Source organism: Ascaphus truei, chromosome 13 (genome assembly GCF_040206685.1).
Source record: "Ascaphus truei isolate aAscTru1 chromosome 13, aAscTru1.hap1, whole genome shotgun sequence".
In the NCBI taxonomy this organism is placed as follows: domain Eukaryota; kingdom Metazoa; phylum Chordata; class Amphibia; order Anura; family Ascaphidae; genus Ascaphus; species Ascaphus truei.
Genome location: NC_134495.1, coordinates 8330336 through 8351766, shown reverse-complemented (window position 1 = coordinate 8351766; position 21431 = coordinate 8330336). Strand labels below are relative to the sequence as shown.

General features: G+C 48.5%; 1 protein-coding gene across 6 annotated transcripts in view; it reads right to left on the bottom strand.

The window, feature by feature from the left end:
- Positions 1–16115, bottom strand: part of TCTN2 (tectonic family member 2) — a 28878-nt gene extending 12763 nt beyond the window's left edge. For all 6 annotated transcript variants that reach the window (XR_012787719.1, XM_075568361.1, XM_075568365.1 and 3 more), the window contains exons 1-14: positions 15955–16115; positions 15767–15871; positions 15135–15220; positions 13797–13992; positions 12630–12730; positions 11747–11946; positions 10137–10269; positions 9236–9377; positions 9078–9143; positions 8618–8752; positions 7795–7869; positions 4088–4168; positions 2111–2219; positions 1866–1969 (exon numbers count right to left, since the gene is read on the bottom strand). Coding sequence is in view for 5 of the 6 variants with exons in the window: in XM_075568361.1 (XP_075424476.1) it covers positions 1866–1969; positions 2111–2219; positions 4088–4168; positions 7795–7869; positions 8618–8752; positions 9078–9143; positions 9236–9377; positions 10137–10269; positions 11747–11946; positions 12630–12730; positions 13797–13992; positions 15135–15220; positions 15767–15871; positions 15955–16039 (1618 nt within the window). In the remaining variant the exon portion in view is untranslated. The remainder of the gene's footprint in view (positions 1–1865; positions 1970–2110; positions 2220–4087; positions 4169–7794; positions 7870–8617; positions 8753–9077; positions 9144–9235; positions 9378–10136; positions 10270–11746; positions 11947–12629; positions 12731–13796; positions 13993–15134; positions 15221–15766; positions 15872–15954) is intronic.
- Between the last annotated feature and the right edge of the window lie 5316 nt (positions 16116–21431).

Sequence of the window (21431 nt, the reverse complement as noted above, 5' to 3'; positions counted from 1 at the left end):
CCGGTATACACATACACGCCCAGAGAGGTAATACCGGTATATACATACACGCCCAGAGAGGTAATACCGGTATACACATACACGCCCAGAAAGGTAATACCGGTATACACATACACGCCCAGAGAGGTAATACCGGTATACACATACATGCCCAGAAAGGTAATACCGGTATACACATACACGCCCAGAGAGGTAATACCGGTATACACGTACACGCCCAGAGAGGTAATACCGGACACATACACGCCCAGAGAGGTAATACTGGTATACACATACACGCCCAGAGAGGTAATACCGGTATACACATACACGCCCAGAGAGGTAATACCGGTATACACATACACGCCCAGAGAGGTAATACCGGTATATACATACACGCCCAGAGAGGTAATACCGGTATACACATACACGCCCAGAAAGGTAATACCGGTATACACATACACGCCCAGAGAGGTAATACCGGTATACACGCCCAGAAAGGTAATACCGGTATACACATACACGTCCAGAGAGGTAATACCGGTATACACATACACGCCCAGAGAGGTAATACCGGTATACACATAAACGCCTAGAGAGGTAATACCGGTATACACATACACGCCCAGAGAGGTAATACCGGTATACACATACACGCCCAGAGAGGTAATACCAATACACACACACGCCCCGAGAGGTAATACCGGTATACACATACACGCCCAGAGAGGTAATACCAATACACACACGCCCAGAGAGGTAATATCGCTATACACATACACACCCAGAGAGGTAATACCGGTATACACATACACGCCCAGAGAGGTAATACCGGTATACACATACACGCCCAGAGAGGTAATACTGGTATACACATACACGTCCAGAGAGGTAATACCGGACACATACACGCCCAGAGAGGTAATACTGGTATACACATACACGCCCAGAGAGGTAATACTGGTATACACATACACGCCCAGAGAGGTAATACCGGTATACACATACACGCCCAGAGAGGTAATACTGGTATACACATACACGTCCAGAGAGGTAATACCGGACACATACACGCCCAGAGAGGTAATACTGGTATACACATACACGCCCAGAGAGGTAATACTGGTATACACATACACGCCCAGAGAGGTAATACCGGTATACACATACACGCCCAGAGAAGTAATACCGGTATACACATACACGCCCAGAGAGATAATACCGGATACATACACGCCCAGAGAGGTAATACCGGACACATACACGCCCAGAGAGGTAATACCGGACACATACACGCCCAGAGAGGTAATACCGGACACATACACGCCCAGAGAGGTAATACCGGATACATACATGTCCAGAGAGGTAATACCGGACACATACACGCCCAGAGAAGTAATACCGGACACATACACGCCCAGAGAGGTAATACCGGATACATACATGTCCAGAGAGGTAATACCGGATACATACATGTCCAGAGAGGTAATACCGGATACATACACGCCCAGAGAAGTAATACCGGACACATACACGCCCAGAGAGGTAATACCGGACACATACACGCCCAGAGAAGTAATACCGGACAAATACACGCCCAGAGAGGTAATACCGGACACATACACGCCCAGAGAGGCAATACCAGACACATACACGCCCAGAGAGGTAATACTCAACACATACACATAAACGCCGAGAGAGGTAATACCAGACACATACACGCCCAGAGAGGTAATACTCAACAAATACACATACACGCCCAGAGAGGTAATACCGGACACATACATGTCCAGTATTCCAGTATTCCCTTTCATTTCTTTACTGGACAGAGTGTCAAAATACAGGACAGTCCGGTTCAATACTGGACACCTGGCAACGCTACTTACAGATAATGGGCACCCATTCACTCAGGTCACTGGAATTAGAGTTGCCTCTCATAGCTATGTAATTAGCTGGAATCAATGACATCAATGTCGCAGGGACAGTCTTCCTGCAACACACAAAACAATACAGGTGACATTTAGGAGCATCCGCTTGCTGCTCTTCACACGGCGAACCAGTTGCCAACTGCCGCAGCTTACGGAAAAGACACGTTACTGACACTCAGAAGGGGAGTTTACAGAAGACTAACCTCATCTCGCTGCAGGTTTCGCTGACCACTTGTAGAAGGCACCCGGAGAAGGAGTCTTGTCCAAACAGTACTGCGGTGCGAGATGCTGAGGAGCATGCGCCATCTCCAACTGCAACATAAATATGACTTTAGACTTGAACCCCTCCTCCCCCCACCTACACACCGCTGATGGCTGGTCCTACATACTCTCCCCATGTCAGCCAGTTATTGCCCTGTCTGGGTATTTCCCATCCCCTCTGCCATGACTGCTCTCCATTCTCTGCCTTAGCTCGAGGGGCGCTCAACTCCAGTCCTCAAACCTCCCCCCACCAACAGGTCAGGTTTTCAGGATATACCAGATTCAGCAAAGGTGGCTCAATCAGTCCCTGCTTCAGCTCTGGTGGGGCAATCAGTCCCTGCTTCAGCACAGGTGGGCCAATCAGTCCCTGCTTCAGCACAGGTGGGCCAATCAGTCCCTTCTTCAGCACAGGTGGCTCAATCAGTGGCCCAGTGTTCGACTGAGCCTCTGGTTGAGCCACCTGTGCTGAAGCTGCAATATCCTGAAAACCTGACCTGTTGGGGGGAGGGGTGAGGGAGGGAGAGCTTGAGGACTGGAATTGAGCACCCCCCTGGGTTAGATTATCTTGGTTTCTACACCAGGGTTGAACTCCTGGAACCTCTGTAATTCAGCACCGCCTGTCCTGAGGCAGAGAGGAGAAGGGACTTTAGTGCTCCCAAAATCTCTTGTAAGGTCAGTCTGCCATTAATGAGGTATCCTCGTTACCCTACATGTGTTTCATTTGCATGTCATTTCCCAGCATCCCTGTCTGCAGGGGAAGCACACTATGCTAAGAGATAATGGGGAACGGCAGGGTTGCGGACCTGTCTGACACACGTGAATGTGCTCACATTATTTGCTTGTTATTTGGGGAGGGGGGGGTATAATGAGAAACTGGTTTAATCTGTGCATTTACTTGGCTTCCCTGGGAAATATCCCAAATTAAACAGTACATGACATACATTTTCCTTACTCAGATACATCCTGCCCCCTGGCCCTTAGTTATATTAATACGGTCGCCCTCTTCCGTTCCCCCCCCCGGAGCACTCGGGGCTCGTTCCCTTCCCAGCCTTGCGAGTTGACGGCAATCTCTCGCGGTTCATTGTCGCTGCGTTACAGCGCCGGGCTCGCATATCCCGCCTGATATTTATCTGAATGTGGCATTTGCTTTGCCGTTGCTTTATATATCAGTAGCTTAGTTTTAGCCCGGGTTTATGTTTATCCCGGTTTATTGTAGTAGTGCAGGTGTGGGCCAGCTCCAGCCCTCAAGGGCCAACCAACAGCTCAGGTTTTAAGGATATCCCTGCTTCAGCACTGGTGGCTCAATCGGCCCCTGCTTCAGCACTGGTGGCTCAATCGGCCCCTGCTTCAGCACTGGTGGCTCAATCGGCCCCTGCTTCAGCATTGGTGGCTCAATCGGTCCCTGCTTCAGTGCAGGTGGCTCATTGAGCCACCAGTGCTGAAGCAGGGATATCCCTAATACCTGGCTTGTTGATAGCCCTTGAGGGCTGGAGTTGGCCACCCCTGTAGTAGTGTATCAGTTAACTTGACAGCAGCAACCTCCCCTCCTCCCCCTGTTAAAAATCCTCTCTGGCTTCTGGGGGTTTACCGGGCTGTGGGGAGAGCTCCCTTTTAACCTCCCGGACACATCACATTTCAAACGCTTCTATCTCCCGAATGAAGCATTCGATTTGAAAAATAAAAACCGTGTTGGAAAGGGCGAGAAGAGATCAGCGAGAATTGGGGACCCTGCTTTAAGTAATTATGCAAAAAAAAAAAAAACTACACAGGAGAAAAATATAAATAGGTCAACAGGATTTTATCCAAGCCACATTTAAGATGGCTGCCTGTGTAATATTTTCTTTTCCAACTTATACAAGTAAATAAAAATATATTCTTTACATCGACCCAGCACACGTTCCCAAAATACCAAGTACTACCAGGCTGCCAAAGATCCACAGTTGTTCTAACAGGAGACGAGCTTCCATTAGCGGCTATAACTGGCTTGCCAACCTGGTAACCTGCAAGGGAGGAAACAGGTTTGTCAGTATGGTGCGCCTTTAACCAGAATGCCACGTCCGTTTGTAAAACACGTTCACTTTCCAACTACATCTGTGACCCAAATTACTTCCTAAAGTTACTCACGGAGCGGGAAGAGCAGGGGTGGGCAACTCCAGCCCTCAGGGGCCACCAACGGGTCAGGTTTTCAGGATATCCCTGCTTCAGCACAGGTGGCTGTCTTCGACAGCCACCTGTGCTGAAGCAGGGATAACCTGAAAACCTGACCCGTTGGTGGCCCCTGAGGGTGGGAATTGGCCGCCCCTGTCGTAGATACACCGCGGCTTATCACATGTCATTTTGGGCCCCCGAATGCAAGTTGTATTGAAAGCGAGAACAGCTGCAAGAAAGTGTATTTATCAGTCAGTATTCGGGGCAGCGAATGGCTAAAGAAGATCTTCTGGGCTGGACCGGCTTCTTGTTCCCCACAGTCACTGCGACGGGTGGAGGTTCCCCACAGTCACTGCGACGGGTGGAGGTTCCCCACAGTCACTGCGACGGGTGGAGGTTCCCCACAGTCACTGCGACGGGTGGAGGTTCCCCACAGTCACTGCGACGGGTGGAGGTTCCCCAGTCACTGCGGCGGGTGGAGGTTCCCCACAGTCACTGCGGCGGGTGGAGGTTCCCCACAGTCACTGCGACGGGTGGAGGTTCCCCACAGTCACTGCGACGGGTGGAGGTTCCCCACAGTCACTGCGGCGGGTGGAGGTTCCCCAGTCACTGCGGCGGGTGGAGGTTCCCCAGTCACTGCGACGGGTGGAGGTTCCCCACAGTCACTGCGACGGGTGGAGGTTCCCCACAGTCACTGCGACGGGTGGAGGTTCCCCACAGTCACTGCGACGGGTGGAGGTTCCCCACAGTCACTGCGACGGGTGGAGGTTCCCCACAGTCACTGCGACGGGTGGAGGTTCCTTTATAAGGCGCTCCGGGGATTTGTGGTCTTGTTGTCAATGGGGCGTAAACATATTGTGTGGTCCCTCTCTGGCAGGACACGGGGGGCTCTCTCTGGCAGGGCACGGGGGGCTCTCTCTGGCAGGGCACGGGGGGCTCTCTCTGGCAGGGCACGGGGGGCTCTCTCTGGCAGGGCACGGGGGGCTCTCTCTGGCAGGGCACGGGGGGGCTCTCTCTGGCAGGACACGGGGGGCCCTCTCTGGCAGGACACGGGGGGCTCTCTCTGGCAGGACACGGGGGGCTCTCTCTGGCAGGGCACGGGGGGCTCTCTCTGGCAGGGCACGGGGGGCTCTCTCTGGCAGGGCACGGGGGGCTCTCTCTGGCAGGGCACGGGGGGCTCTCTCTGGCAGGGCACGGGGGGCTCTCTCTGGCAGGGCACGGGGGGGCTCTCTGGCAGGGCACGGGGGGCTCTCTGGCAGGGCACGGGGGGCTCTCTGGCAGGGCACGGGGGGCTCTCTGGCAGGGCACGGGGGGCTCTCTCTGGCAGGGCACGGGGGGGCTCTCTCTGGCAGGGCACGGGGGGGCTCTCTCTGGCAGGGCACGGGGGGGCTCTCTCTGGCAGGGCACGGGGGGGCTCTCTCTGGCAGGGCACGGTGGGGCTCTCTCTGGCAGGGCACGGGGGGCTCTCTCTGGCAGGGCACGGGGGGCTCTCTCTGGCAGGGCACGGGGGGCTCTCTCTGGCAGGGCACGGGGGGCTCTCTCTGGCAGGGCACGGGGGGCTCTCTCTGGCAGGGCACGGAGGGCTCTCTCTGGCAGGGCACGCTCCGCTCTCTGGCAGGGCACGCTCCGCTCTCTGGCAGGGCACGCTCCGCTCTCTGGCAGGGCACGGGGGGCTCTCTGGCAGGGCACGGCCCGCTCTCTGGCAGGGCCGCTCTCTGGCAGGGCAGGAGGGCTCTCTCTGGCAGGGCACGCTCCGCTCTCTGGCAGGGCACGGGGGGCTCTCTCTGGCAGGGCACGAGGGCTCTCTCTGGCAGGGCACGGCCCCTCTCTGGCAGGGCACGGCCCGCTCTCTGGCAGGGCAGGAGGGCTCTCTCTGGCAGGGCACGCTCCGCTCTCTGGCAGGGCACGGCCCGCTCTCTGGCAGGGCACGGCCCGCTCTCTGGCAGGGCCCCTCTCTGGCAGGGCCCCTCTCTGGCAGGACCCCTCTCTGGCAGGGCCCCTCTCTGGCAGGGCACGCTCCGCTCTCTGGCAGGGCCCCTCTCTGGCAGGGCCCCTCTCTGGCAGGACCCCTCTCTGGCAGGGCCCCTCTCTGGCAGGGCACGGCCCGCTCCCTGGCAGGGCAGGAGGGCTCTCTCTGGCAGGGCAGGAGGGCTCTCTCTGGCAGGGCACGCTCCGCTCTCTGGCAGGGCACGAGGGGCTCTCTCTGGCATGGCACGGGGGGCTCTCTCTGGCAGGGCCCCTCTCTGGCAGGGCCCCTCTCTGGCAGGACCCCTCTCTGGCAGGGCCCCTCTCTGGCAGGACCCCTCTCTGGCAGGGCCCCTCTCTGGCAGGGCCCCTCTCTGGCAGGGCCCCTCTCTGGCAGGGCCCCTCTCTGGCAGGGCCCCTCTCTGGCAGGGCATGGCCCGCTCTCTGGCAGGGCAGGAGGGCTCTCTCTGGCAGGGCACGCTCCGCTCTCTGGCAGGGCACGCTCCGCTCTCTGGCATTTCACGAGGGGCTCTCTCTGGCATGGCACGGGGGGCTCTCTCTGGCAGGGCCCCTCTCTGGCAGGGCCCCTCTCTGGCAGGGCACGCTCCGCTCTCTGGCAGGGCCCCTCTCTGGCAGGGCCCCTCTCTGGCAGGACCCCTCTCTGGCAGGGCCCCTCTCTGGCAGGGCACGGCCCGCTCCCTGGCAGGGCAGGAGGGCTCTCTCTGGCAGGGCACGCTCCGCTCTCTGGCAGGGCACGCTCCGCTCTCTGGCATTTCACGAGGGGCTCTCTCTGGCATGGCACGGGGGGCTCTCTCTGGCAGGGCCCCTCTCTGGCAGGGCCCCTCTCTGGCAGGACCCCTCTCTGGCAGGACCCCTCTCTGGCAGGACCCCTCTCTGGCAGGGCCCCTCTCTGGCAGGGCCCCTCTCTGGCAGGGCATGGCCCGCTCTCTGGCAGGGCAGGAGGGCTCTCTCTGGCAGGGCACGCTCCGCTCTCTGGCAGGGCACGCTCCGCTCTCTGGCATTTCACGAGGGCCCCTCTCTGGCAGGGCACGGGGGGCTCTCTCTGGCAGGGCCCCTCTCTGGCAGGGCACGGGGGGCTCTCTCTGGCAGGGCCCCTCTCTGGCAGGGCACGGCCTCTCATGGTCTGTAGCCTGTTACCATCGTACAGTACACAAAGTGCTGCAAAGTGGTATTGAAAACTCTGGATTTCTGAAGGCTCAGGTCGGTCAGGGAGAGATCAGAGGCCCCCCATTAAACAGGCTGAATATACACAATAAGGTCATGTAGGGTTTCATTGCAATCATTTACTAAACTGCATTGAAAAGCGTCGATCTGTGTGCAACACGAGTACAGATACTCTGTAGACACCTGTAAATAGCTTGTGGTGGAGAACAAAGTGAGATTTGTAACCACTGTTGGGCGTTATTGGCGATAAAGCAAAACTAGTGTCATAATTAATCAGATCCGGTGCTTTCAACCAGGGCAGCAAGAGTTAAGTAATTAGGTAGGTTACCTGGATTGCCGGACAGGACGGACCATGTGCTGTTGCTGGTGACAAACGTTGCTGTGAATCGCTGAACCAGTTTTGCTGTGAATAAATAGAGCAGAGTATGTCACTATAGCTAATGGATTACCCCTATATACTATGACAAATTACTGCTATGCTTTGCACTGTGGCACTGAGGGGGTTAAGTGACCACCTGCTTTTCAAAGTTATTTTAAAGGAGCAATTTACGCAAACTAAACTCTGTTTTTTTTATTTTTTACATGATTGGAACAAGGGAGGGTCCTCGAGAGCGGAACCCCACTATTGTCAGCTCGAGGGACCCCCAGTTTCTGAGATATTTACTAGTGAAGATACAGGTATTAATTTGTGTTTTTTTTTAAGGGGTTTTAAACAGTCGTCCAATAGGAAACGACATCCGATGATGTGGCAGATTCCTATTGGGTCGATATTTGACAACCATTTTTTTCTAATTCGCATTTCATTCAAACCCGGTAACTTTACGGAGATGTATCTCGAGAACCGGAGGATCCCCAAAGCTGAGGATAGTGATGCTTGGCTCCCACTCTGTAATGCTTACAAAATGTAAAACAAGGAACTGATCCTTTAACATTTTGGGTGCAGCCTCTCAACCCTTTTTATTGTCACCTCCACTCGTATAAAAACTCATCATTATAATTACCATAGAGCCCCCTTGTTATCTCATGCATTCATTTAGTAGCTGTCACTGCTGTGCAAGGGCATGCAATGTGCTACTTGCCAATGCAATGAAAGAGTTACACATTTATACAATGGCTTTTTATCACAGGCATCCAGTCCGTAAAGAAGTTACCGTGATGAGTTAAGTTGAGGTTTGCAGTGAGGATGTTTACGTTGATCTCTCTCAGATTATTGGCCTCCCAAATGAATGTGTAGTCTGCAGCCACAATGACTTTCTGACACAGCATGGGTTGTGGGAGGGCCGTTCCTGCAAAATAAAACATGCTCCATCAGAGGCAACACAGGGAAACCGAAGATATTACTCAGTAAGGCATCCCTACTGCAACGGTTACTAGAGGAAGCGAGCAGAGGATCTTCAGAGACATTCGGAGTGCTGAAAACGTGAAGCTGACGTGGTCTGAGAGCGAAGTCTCCAAGCTGCCTGAGCCACCCCGAGCCACCTGCTAACGTGGCTTCCTCCTAAGTACTCAGCCACGATAGTCAGGGATTTCAAAGTTAGGAACTGGGATATAGGATAGATGGAATATTTCTGCCGTTGGAGGTAGCATGAAGTCTGGAAGGGAATCCTGTACCTGTCTCTGTGATGTAGCGGTCCACACTGGTAATGTTCTGCTCACGAATGACCACACTGACGGAACCTGAAAAGAAACATGAAGGAAATGGAACCATTAAGTCCCGGAGAGATTTCACAGCAAGGGGGGAAAACAAGGGAATCTAAATCCTGCCTCACCTCCTCTACCGTCCTTAACAATCCCATCCAAATCTGTCGTCAAAACACTTGTGCATGTTGTCAGGTTACTGACACATGTGGCGTTGAAATTGTGAAGGTAGGCCACGGGGGCGTTACGTTCACACAACCCCATCGTAGATTGCTGAAAAGAAGGCACAAGGAAGTACTAAGGACAGGAATGCATATTCTAAACGCCCAATCCACAAACTGCGCTCCCTGGATCTACGGAAATCCCTCAAGACTTTCGTGGGTGATCCCCGAAGGCTTGCGAAATACAAGGCCAGTATTTATTTTTGTACATAGACTATACGTCTACGTAACTATGTTGATGGGTAAGAATGGGGTTCCTCCAAGTAATTATTTACATTGAATGGGTCCGAGACCCACAAGTGTCATTCCGCTTATCTTGCTGGATTCATTTTCTCTTGTTACCCCATCATGTCGATAGTAGGTGAAGCAAAGAAGCACAGCCTTTATCCAACGAAGATCCTTGAAAAGGAATAATATAGGGCAACTCCAGAATAAAAAATGAAGGGTATTTATTATGTAAGCTCACAAGGAGATGAAAAGCACAAACGCACCAACGCGTTTCGTCCCGTGGGACTTTTTCTATATTTCAATGACTATGACTATATAAATATAGTGCACACACTAAAATTGAGCACCGTCTTCCCTACACATCTATATCCCAACATGTCACCCAGTCCCAGCAAACACACACAATGCCATGTGCAGCTACAGGAGTTATTTGCCTTTCTATCGCCAACAGATCAAACGCTCCCTGGCACTCAAATTCATATACAAAATGTTACTTATCTGCTACCAGAAAGAATGGTTCAGGTATTCAAAAATAAAACTGGAGTTTCTAGTTTATACTTGTTTCCGGATCTGGAAGTCATACCTGCGGGACTGTAAAATACTCCGTACAGCCATTCTGCTCTACTAACACTGGATCCCCTTGTTTGTAAGCACTGGAAACGCAATCTGGGGCAGACTGGAACGTTACATTGAAAGCGGCGGGTTGTAAGGGGGACCTGTAAACAGAAAGGGCCATGGAAGGCTCAGAAGATGGTCCATTCAATGTGTTTGTAGTATGGTTCAAATGTATGTAGATCTTTATTTATATAGCGCCCTCTATACACATAGCGCAGTAATACACGTGACATAATAATACATCATGGGAATAAGCACTTGAGACATCAGAGTAACATTCGGAAAAAGAGTCCCTACCCTGAAGAGCTTACAATCTAAGTGGTAAGTAGGAAGAACGTACAGTGACAGTAGGAGGGCGTTCTGGTAAAAGCGTCTGCAGGGGGCCATGTATGAGGTGTAAAGTATCAGCCACGGAGCTACTCATAGGCTTCGTTAGGCTTCGTTAAAGAGGTGTGTTTTAAGAAAGTCCCTACAGTGTGAGAGAGAGGGTGCCAGTCAGATAGAGGGGAAGGGTATTCCAGAGGTGTGGGGCAGTCAGTGAGAAAGGTTTAAGGCGGGAGAGGGCTTTAGATACAAAAGGGATAGACAGAAGACATCCTTGAGCACAACGCAAGAGTCGGGACGGTGTAAATCTTACACTGGAGTTTCCTTAGGAGTGACAAAAGTTAGGTTCTGTGTCGTAGATTTAGTAAGCAACACCAAGACTTAAGGGACCTTACAGGCGATTCAAGTAAATGGGCTTTATGACTTAGAAAATATGTCCCTTCGGTCTTATTGAATATGCTCCGTAGTTGCTGATTACACCATCAACGTTCGAAAACACCAGTTTAAGTCAGTGAACGTTTTTCAGCCGGTACGGCCTCATCGTACCTTAAAAAAAAAAAACCCTCACAAGACGGTAACGTGAACACTTGATATTCATATTTTGTAAACACCCGCTTGCTTTAACTGCCTCTATTGCAAGATAGCTTGTATCTAAAACAATATAAATCCAGAGTAAAAATATAAACCCAAAACAAAAAAACTAGAGAACAACTTGTTTGAACTAAGAAATAAGAAATAGTTAATGGTAAAGGGAGAAAGAGCGGCTCAGTGAGTAAAGACACTGACTGGCACTGAGTCAAGGGGAGCCTGGTTCAATTCCCGGTGTCGGCTCCTTGTGACCTTGGGCAAGTCACTTTATCTCCCTGTGCCCCAGGCACCAAAAACAGATTGTAAGCTCCAAGGGGCAGGGACCTATGCCTGCAAAATGTCTCTGTAAAGCGCTACGTAAAACTAGCAGCGCTATACAAGAACATGCTATTATTATTAATGAATTGCAAGCTTGTTATAGGCAAATTAAGAAATAGGAGGTAATGATAATGTACATCAGTCTTTCATTCAGATTTGATGCTAAAAAAAACATGGGTTTAAAAGGAGGTACCTTGGTATTATTGTGTGTTTATTTTGCACATAAGGTCTTACCCCAGCAATGTAGAAAGTATGAAGTCTGTAATTATACCTATACAGGGTGGGCTTAGCACTGTATTTCATCAATTATGTTTGCAACACACACACAGATTATTTCTTCATACTTACACTGTGGCACCTTGGTAAAAATAGCCCAGAAATGGTGAATTATCCATGGGAGACTGAACACAGAGGAAGGGAAACCAGTCAGGGGCACGATTCTTTGCCTGGACACTGCAAAGCTGGTCGAAAGGTGGGTTAACATTTCCACCAAACACCCCCGTGTAACAGGATCCATTAAACAGCTCTGTCATCATTGCGCTGCACTCCTTGAAAAGGGAAAGATGGGATATGGATCATTCTGCACGGCAAGAGACAATAGATTATTTTTTAAATGCCATCTATAATTATTACAGCGTGGGATCCTATGTAAAGAGTCCGTCCATTATATTCAATATCTCCCCACATGTCAATTAGATTGTCAGCTCTTCGGAACAGAGACGCCTTACTTCCTATGTGACATGCATGTCTTGATGCACTTATCTGTATTCTTATATTGCTTCTATTGCAATGTTTGTCTATATGTTAAAGCGCTGAGTACTTGGTGGGCACTATAAGAACACACATACATAAAACAGTTTGGGTTAATTTATCCATTAATTACATTTTTTTCCTATGTTCTACTGTTATTTTTCTTCTTTTTTGAGTGTGCTGGGATACTCCAGATACCCGTTTCTAATGGAGGGTTTGTGAGAATGCAAAAGGGATGGGACGTGTCGCTCCCCACTGGAACGCATTGTCTTGCTGTGCATTATCTGTGCGGCCCATGATAAGAGCTGCTGAAAAGTCTGCCTTCCTGCACACCGTACTGATCCTGGAGTAGCAGCACGCTCGCTTCTCCACGAGGTGGGCCTGCCACGGGTGTGAGTGGAAGTGAACACAATGTGTTACCAGCTTCTCCCTATGTTGAAACACAAAGCTGGTGCTCAGGTTTGCAGCATGAAGCAGTTACCTGGTCACAGCAACAGCGAACATCACAGGCTCCAGCTGTCAGATTACAAGGGCAGGATCCCAGGGGCTGGTATGCTTGGGTCGGGATCACCGTTGCATTGTCTGTAAAAATAACAAAAATACACCCCATCCCTTTATAAATCTGTAATTTTTCTTGTGGACTTCAAACCAACATATGTCAGTGCAGAGATCAATTGGGTTTGCCTGTGAGGAAGTACCCTTAATCCATTGTTTAGAGATTTAGACCTTTCTGCTGGAGGCAGGTAACAATATCATGTTATCCCTTTCTACTCCACACAGGTTTGCTGACGTGAGACATCAGGGATGAAGGTGCAAGCACCGAAACGTTGGATCTCTGTGGCTGTGTTCAGTCATTAAATTACTCTTTTGCATTAATGTGTTTGCATCATTTTTGGTGTGCACAGCCCCCTCCTTGCTTACTGTGTTAAATACATGTCATACCTTTAAGCACTTTTAATACAAGCGACCAGCATAGATTACGTTTAAAGCGCACAAGTAGTAACTCTAATTCCAAGTTGGTAAAGAAAATCTTACACAACGGCATTGGTTTTTATTTTACTTTCACCAATCAGTTCAATTCTAACAGTTATTATTCCGATCCTGTACACAATATTTACATTGGCTGAGGCTCCTTTACTATGAATCCACCCAGCATCCTTCCAATTCCTTGTGTGGTTTACAAGATGTCATTTGGCAAGACAACAAAACTCCCACCATCTTTTCATATAGATGATACTGGGATGGAGATATTCGCATGGATCTGCGTGGCTTCATTCTAAAAGGATCACATGCTAAAATAACCCCACAATGGAAACACAGGCTCAATGTTTATGGGTGCTTATACCTTAATGCAGGGGTGCTGAACGCCAGTCCTCCAGACCCCACAAACAGGTCAGGTTTTCAGGATATCCCTGCTTCAGCACAGGTAGTTCAATCAGTCCCTGCTTCAGCAGAGGTGGCTCAATCAGTGGCTCAGCCTTTGACTGAGCCACCTCTGCTGAAGCAGGGATAGCCTTAAAACCTGACCTGTTGTGGGGGTCTTAAGACCTAGAGTTGAGCACCCCTGCCTTAATAATTAGGCCCAGTTAACCCATTGAGTGCCAGCAACGCTCTGGCTCTCACAGGATTACGCAGCCTTGTTCCTTACCTGACGCGGTCCCTGAGAAAGTGGTGTTGGTATAGATTTCTGCTTGAATGAGCAGACTCGCCACGGATTTATTGTTCTGGCATGCAGACACGCGCAGGGTCGCCACCACGCAGAGACTCTCACTGCAGCAACCAGTCTCATTCAGCGAGCACAGCGTCAGAGTTCTATTCAAAGTCAGGGTGACCTTGTACACGTTCTGCAAATACAATGGGAACACACCGTCAGACGTCCACTTTCCATGTAAGGATAGGTTGTTATTCAGACGGATTTACTGGTATACAGCGCTGGCAGTGTTAACAGTGCTGCACATGCGATTAAACAATCATTAAGCATTTAGATGGGCAATTAACACAGATACAGACGTAGATAACTCACTCCCGTGGGTGAAATATCGCAATAGCCCCGCACGTGTACAGTTGGCTACATCTGTATATCATTTTTGTGACCGAGACACAGAGAGGTAAAGTCACAAGAGAGTACATGTCTTAAACTGGGCTGGAAAAGCCTTTATTTCAGACTTTGATGGAGATTGCTAAAAACAGACACAACATAATGAACGCACACAGCCCCTGTAAGCTGTGTGTGTATATTGTTTTTTTTCCTCAAATACATTGCTACTAGTATTGTGACCTTATGTATAGAGCAAAAGACAAAAAGGCCCAGTGCCAGTGGCGTAACTATAGCCCGGGCAGGCCAGTGGCCCGTACTCTTGGGGGGCCCGCTGTCTCGCATAGTTATCCCCAACTGTGCATGCGCGAATCTGGCAATCTGCTCGCCGACTGCGCGATCGCCCATTTCCGGTAAATAATAAGCATGCGCGACCGCCAATCTCCGACTGCGCATACGCAAGAGCAGCCGGCACTTGCCAATCGCGCATGCGCAGTTGGCATTTGCGGATTCCATCGCATGCGCAACCGGCAAGTATCAACTGCGCATGCATGATCGGCAAGTGCAGACTGCGCATGCGCAGGAGTAGACGGCAACATTTTGCTTGGGGTCCCGCACATATCCTTCTACGCCACTGCCTAGAGCGACATCTAACTTGACATATTATATAGTTATATACTTATCTGTAGATCTTGCTTATGAGAAGATATTCACAACATAATGAATGCCTACATATCATTTACCATTGCCACCCTGTATCGAATCCAACTGAACGCATGAGTCACAAATATTTATTGGTGCAATAGAAGGAATCACAAGCTACACATACCCAGGTATGTTTATATAGATATACCGCTAAATATAGGGTGAGTATCATCTTACTATGTATTGGTGTTCTCTGGGTCAAACACATGTAGAGATAGATAAAGTGATTAGTGAAATGTTGCTAACCATTGCTGGCTGGTTCGTGTTCTCCAAGGTCAGGAACCAGCTGTTTGTGCTGTTACTCCCATCACAGCCAGGTGATGATACCACAGCTACATTGAAAAAAAGAATAATAATAATAGAGATATACAGCGATACATCAGAAGTTGCTTTCTTGTCAGATTGTAATTAGAAAATGTCGCGAACAAGGCTAAATGTGCCTAATGTCAGCCGGGGAAAAAAATTGTTTACAAGCGAATCTGCAAGAATGTAGTAAATGTGCAGTGCATTGTTGGGTAATATGCTAAATCCTCTAAAAAAATAGGGCGCACACACCATGTTTCGTCGATCTGGTGATACATAGGCTTAAATAATGGCATCTATGTCACGCATGTCCTGCTCTTTTGAAAGCAAAAGAAAACGTTTCGTGTTAAAAATTATGATTTTCTTCATTTCTACCATCTACGGTTACTACGGTAACCTTCAGAATGTACTGGGCTCTGGGGAGAGCTCAATTTTAACCTTCCGGACACTTCATATTTCAAACGCTTATATCTGCCGGACGTGGCATCAGGTTGTATACATAAACACAGCTTTGGAAAGGGCAAGAGGAGATCTCTTGCAAAAAAAATATATATATATAGAATGCTTCAGCTTACTTGTATTCTTAGCCACAGTCAGAGACAAACTGAAAGCGGATGTGTTTGTTACAAGGAATGATGTGGCTCTGGGTCCAGACAGGAGGATCCTGGAGGGATAAAACCCTACAAAACAGACACGAAGGGGTTAATTACAAGGCCACGCCGCCTGGATCTGCCCCTCCCCCATCATCCCGTCTCACACCCACCGGGGCCGCTCTGCCCCCGTGTCACCGCGATCAGCACGGGGAGAGCCAGCCAGGCCAGGCCCGGGACCCGCAGCCCGGGACACATCGTACTCGCTGCACTTAGGACACAGGAGCAGCCGCGTTGCTAGGACGCCATGTTGGAAAACGCCACAGTAACCAAGGGCAGGCCGACGGGTCGACCAATCAGAGCGCCGCTGCGTGTCACATGGGGGGAAAAAATCATCAACAGGCGACAATGACAAGATATAGGGCCTTATTTTATGTTGGTCAAAGCGGACGTGCAGGTGGTTTTCGGGCAGGAAATCCCCATGGATGTTGGATAACGTAGAATAGGGCCTTAAGTAAACTTATGTCTAGTTTCAGCTTTCGGTATCCCGGTCACAAGTGTCTGAGATTCAGAAAAAACTGAAATAAACCACTAAATCAATTCAAGGGAACGTGTTTCAACGTCGCCTGGCTGCAAAAATGGTGCAAAATAAAAAAAAACAGCACCAGATTTTTTTACATAAAAACAAATAAATTCCATGGCTAGTGGCGATTTACCTTTAATAATTCTGGTGATTTTTTTTATACATCATTATTACACGAATTTTGCCGCTGGGAGTTTAATACACAGCCTCATCATCTTTACTCATCCTAGTTGACATCTGCTAATAATAATACTTGTTTTGGTATAAAGCACCTCACAATTTTTCCGGGTAAATTATATGTATTAAAAAGTTTTTTAATTAAATGTTGGCGCCCGTGGCAGAGGGAGATAAAGCTTAAAGTGACTAGCGCTAAATTATGATGCTGGAATTTGATATATATTTATTTATAAAAAGTGTTACCAGGAAGTAATGCATTGAGAGTTACCGCTTGTTTTCAAGTATGTCCTGGGCACAGAGTTATAATGACAAATACATGGTCACAAATACATAGTTACATTAAGTGAGCATGGTTATACATTATATACAAGACATTGCATGCACAGAAAGAGATAATATATGTTATAGGCCAATGTAACGGTTACACACCAGATTAAAATGTGAGACAGCTGAAATCTTGAAATTACTAATACTGGAGGCAGCTTTAAGAGTCTCCAGTAGATTGTTCCAGTTTTGGGGTGCACGGTAAGAGGAGGAGGAGCGGCCGGATACTTTGTTGAACCTTGGGACCATGAACAGTCTTTTAAAGTCAGATCTCAGATGATAAGTGCTGCATGTGGTATGGGTGAGGAGCTTGTTCAGATAGACGGGTAGCCTGCCCAGAAAGTATTTGAAGGCAAGACATTAAAGATGAACTTTGCGCATACTGTGTGTATATATATATATATATATATATATATATATATATATACAGTGTTCGACAAACCTATACATTTGCTCGCCCCGGGCGAGTGGATTTAACCCCCGGGCGAGTAAATATTGGCCCAAGCAGCACAGGTTTGGTACTAGGTGGCGAGTAGATTTTTTGGTGATTTGTCAACCACTGTATATATATATATATATATATATATATATATATATATATATATATATATATATTATCTTCAGCCCTTGTCGACCCACTGCTGGATTAAGGCCTCCCTAATATTTATTTATATATATATAAACAAAATAGTAGGCACACCTCAACTATCAAATATATAAAGCATGGGCATGCATCATAAAAAATCAATATAGAGAAATACTTGACCCATAGAATGGTGCAATGAAGAAGGCACAGCAAAGCAACAATGGTGATCCAAAAAAGATATATTGTCCATAGTACAGAATCCAACGGATACAGCCCTGATGAAGGTCCCAGCATAGAGGAACAAAATGTTGGATTCTATGCTAAAAACAATATATCTTTTTGATCAACGCTGTTGCTGTGCTGTGTCTTCTTCATGGGATCATTCTTTGGGTGAAGTGTGTATACATATACATCAGCGTTTCCCAAATGGTGGGTCGCGCCACGGCACCAAAATTGCCGGGTCGCAGCGAGGCTGGCCGCGCGGTGTCTCCCGTCCGCGCCACCCTCCCCCCCCCCCCCCCGCTCGAGTTAAAAAAAAATGGCAGTCCCCCCTCCCCCCCACCCACCCAGTCCCCCCTCCCCCCCCACCCAGTCCCCCCCTCCTCCCACCCACCCAGTCCCCCCCTCCTCCCACCCACCCAGTCCCTGGCCCCCCCTCCAGTCACTCACATCCGTCATTGCCTGTAATTCACTGTTTGTGTCTGTGTGCGTATAGGGGAGAGCGAGTGTGTGTGTGTGTATCTGTATCAGTGTCTGTGTGTGTGTTTGTGTGTGTGTGTATATATCAGTGTGTGTGTTTGTGTGTGTGTATATATCAGTGTGTGTGTGTGTGTGTATCAGTATCAGTGTGTGTGTGTGTGTGTGTGTGTGTGTGTATTAGTGTCTGTGTATCAGTGTCTGTGTGTATCAGTGTCTGTGTGTATGTGTATCAGTGTCTCTGTGTGTGTCTGTGTGTGTGTGTAGCAGTGTCTCTGTGTGTGTATCAGTGTGTGTGTGTGTGTAGCCGTGTCTCTGTGTGGCTGCGTGTGTGTATCAGTGGCTGTGTGTGTATCAGTGTGTGTGTCAGTGGCTGCGTGTGTCAGTGGCTGTGTGTGTGTGTGTATCAGTGGCTGTGTGTGTGTCTGTGCAGGCCCTATAGGCGATAAAAATTTTAGTGGGTCACGAAGGAGAAGTTCAAAAATAACTGGGTCACGGAAAAAAAAGTTTGGGAAACCCTGATATACATACATATACACTGAATATACAGTATATATATTCCCACAGTAAGACCGCACGTATAGTGCCCGCGACAGGTGACGTCACCCGTCGCCGCTAGCGAAAGTTATATTTTGCTTTGCTGTGGCGTCGCGGGCGTACTGACATTTGATTGGTTCAGGGGCTGTCACATGAGGTGACAGCCCTTGAAAAATCAAATATTGCCAGCTACCAAAATTCACGACGCTCCGTCGCATTGTCGCCGTCGTGCTTACTATAAGCGCACGCGGTGGCAATGCATTTGTTTTTTGGGTGACGTCGCCATCACTATACGCGCGGCCTAAGGAAGGATAAATCAGTCATCCCTCATGCAGAAGCTCATACTCCTGACAGTTCCAGATCTCTCCATGGAGAAATGTCAAGTGCTTCATTGAGCCCCCACCCACCCTCGGAATTAATATATAAATGAGGTCAGTGATGCATTGATGTCGAACTTTTCCCATAAGCCAACTCGATCATTGCTTTTACCTCCCTGTGTGGCGTATGCTGCATTCTTACACGGGAACAAGTGTTCCATTCAATAACCTGGGAGGGAGGTTAAAGAAACGTTTGTGTCCAATAAAGGACACATTATTCTCTGTCCTAGTTCCTAAATAATTGTTACTGTGTTTTTAGTATCCGACATTAGATACGCCTGTTTTGTTTTTCATCAAGTAAATCATTTGCTTTCTTTCACATATCATAGGGCAATGTACTAATAAGGTGGTGGTACTGTGTTTATGAATTATTACTATTGTTTAACAAGGGGACAAAGCTCTGTAGACCCCATCGTTTTTTTTACGTTTTTCATAACAAAACATATTACATTTCAGAGATTCCCAGCAGCAGGAAGGAGTAGAAAGAGAGTGTGAATAGAGGATTTGTGTGGGTGTTTTTTATTGAGGGGTAAAGAAGTTGTTGGGAGAGAGGTGTATAAAGAATGGTGCAGTGGAGAAGTTGGAGAGAACAGAGACGTTCACAAAGGAGTGAGGGAACGGAAAATAGAAAAAGCAATAAGGAGGGCGTAGTGAGATGCAGGAGGAGAGACTTCCCAGTTATTGGAGGAGAGGAAGAGTACAAATAATCACAGCATTTAGAAAGTCACGTTCTCACAGTTGCAGAGTTGTTGTTGTTGTTCTGTTACAGATTCCAGAGTCCAGATTTTCTTATAATGTTCACCTCCAATTCTAACTCCAAAATTAACTCCACAGACACTTTATATGTGACACTTTAAGATGTTACACACAGCCAAAAATGGTATGGTACCAAGTATCTCCTCTTGTATTCCGACCCCACGTCATGATAGCTGAAATATGGTCATTTAATGTTTGGGAGATTAGAAAAGCTTTGGACGAACCAGATATGTGAAATGTTAGGAAGGGATTTTGTTTGCCTTCTTCTGGGTCATCCGAACAGCCAGGACTGTAGAGGAATCAGCCTCTAAACTACCATGTTGTAACAATGTTAATATTTATTTGACTACCACTTGTGCAGTAAAGACTGCAAAGTGGAATTGTGGATGTGGTTAATACATTATCCAGAACAATAGAAACACTAACACTTTATGCCGGGGTTCTAACCATGGCAAAACAAATTTACTGGACCTGTGGAATGCATTGAAGTGTTGTACACTTAGTAAGTACCATGTTTGCCTCCTGCGCTTTGGAGACCAAGAAACCCTTCAGTGACAGATATTTAATTGAAGGCTTTCACCTGAAACATGTGATATCTCCGATATCTTCCAGGGCTGCTCTCAAATCGTCCGCTTCAGTGCATTTATTTAATTACTAGACCTCCCAAAGGCTGGGTAAATGTTTAGCTTCGTAATGGGAACAGCCAAATCTAGCAAAACCTTCCCTGGAGGTGATTCAGAATCCAACTGGTTTAGGCCAACCCAGATAGTTTGTAACAGCTCCCCCTGGGATCAGCAGAATCTTTAGCTCATGTGTTCATCAGTCAGTGTCCCGATCTATTCACAAAGTTCAGGGATATTTCCCTTCCGCAATGCATTGATTCAAATATCTCAGCCGTGCAGGGGGCTGGCAAACCTATACTTACAGACTGGACGATGGACGCTAACCCAAAGTTCTCATTGTCATTCCTGTACAAAAATGACCCCTTCTATTCTCTCTGCCTCTCGGATTTAATGAGTGCCTCCCAGTCTGTGAACAACCAGTTTCTGAAGGAACACAGAAGTCTTCTAGAGGTGAGTTTTTCTCCTGTTATAAATGTATCATGAGATGTATTCATATAATGTTGTTTATTGCCATAGCTCCTTAGTAAATAAACATGCCACTTGTGGGTGCATTCGCACGTCTCAGGCAGCTCTGCAACCCTGTCATTCCCCATTATCTCTTAGCAAACAGTGCTTCCACTGCAGCCAGGGATTCTGGGTACTGACATGCTAATGAGCACTCTCAGTGTATCACTCGTCTTATCCAATTTAACATGGATCCCTATAAGCGTATGCCAACCCGTAGTACCCAGCTTTTTCAGCACAAGAAGTGTACAGCCAATAACCCTACTCAGACAGCTGTTTCGACCTTTTGTACGCCAAGGGTTTTTCATGCAGCCACTTCTGGTGTACAAATCAGGCGGCAGAAGAGTGCTGTATATTAGCAGACTCAACAGGGGAAAGAGGAACAGTTTTACTGGCCAATCACACATGGCCAAGCGAAGAGACGGTAAGACAAGATGACTGCTCTCAATTGGCAAGACAGGCGATGTGACCAAGACGTGGCTCATTT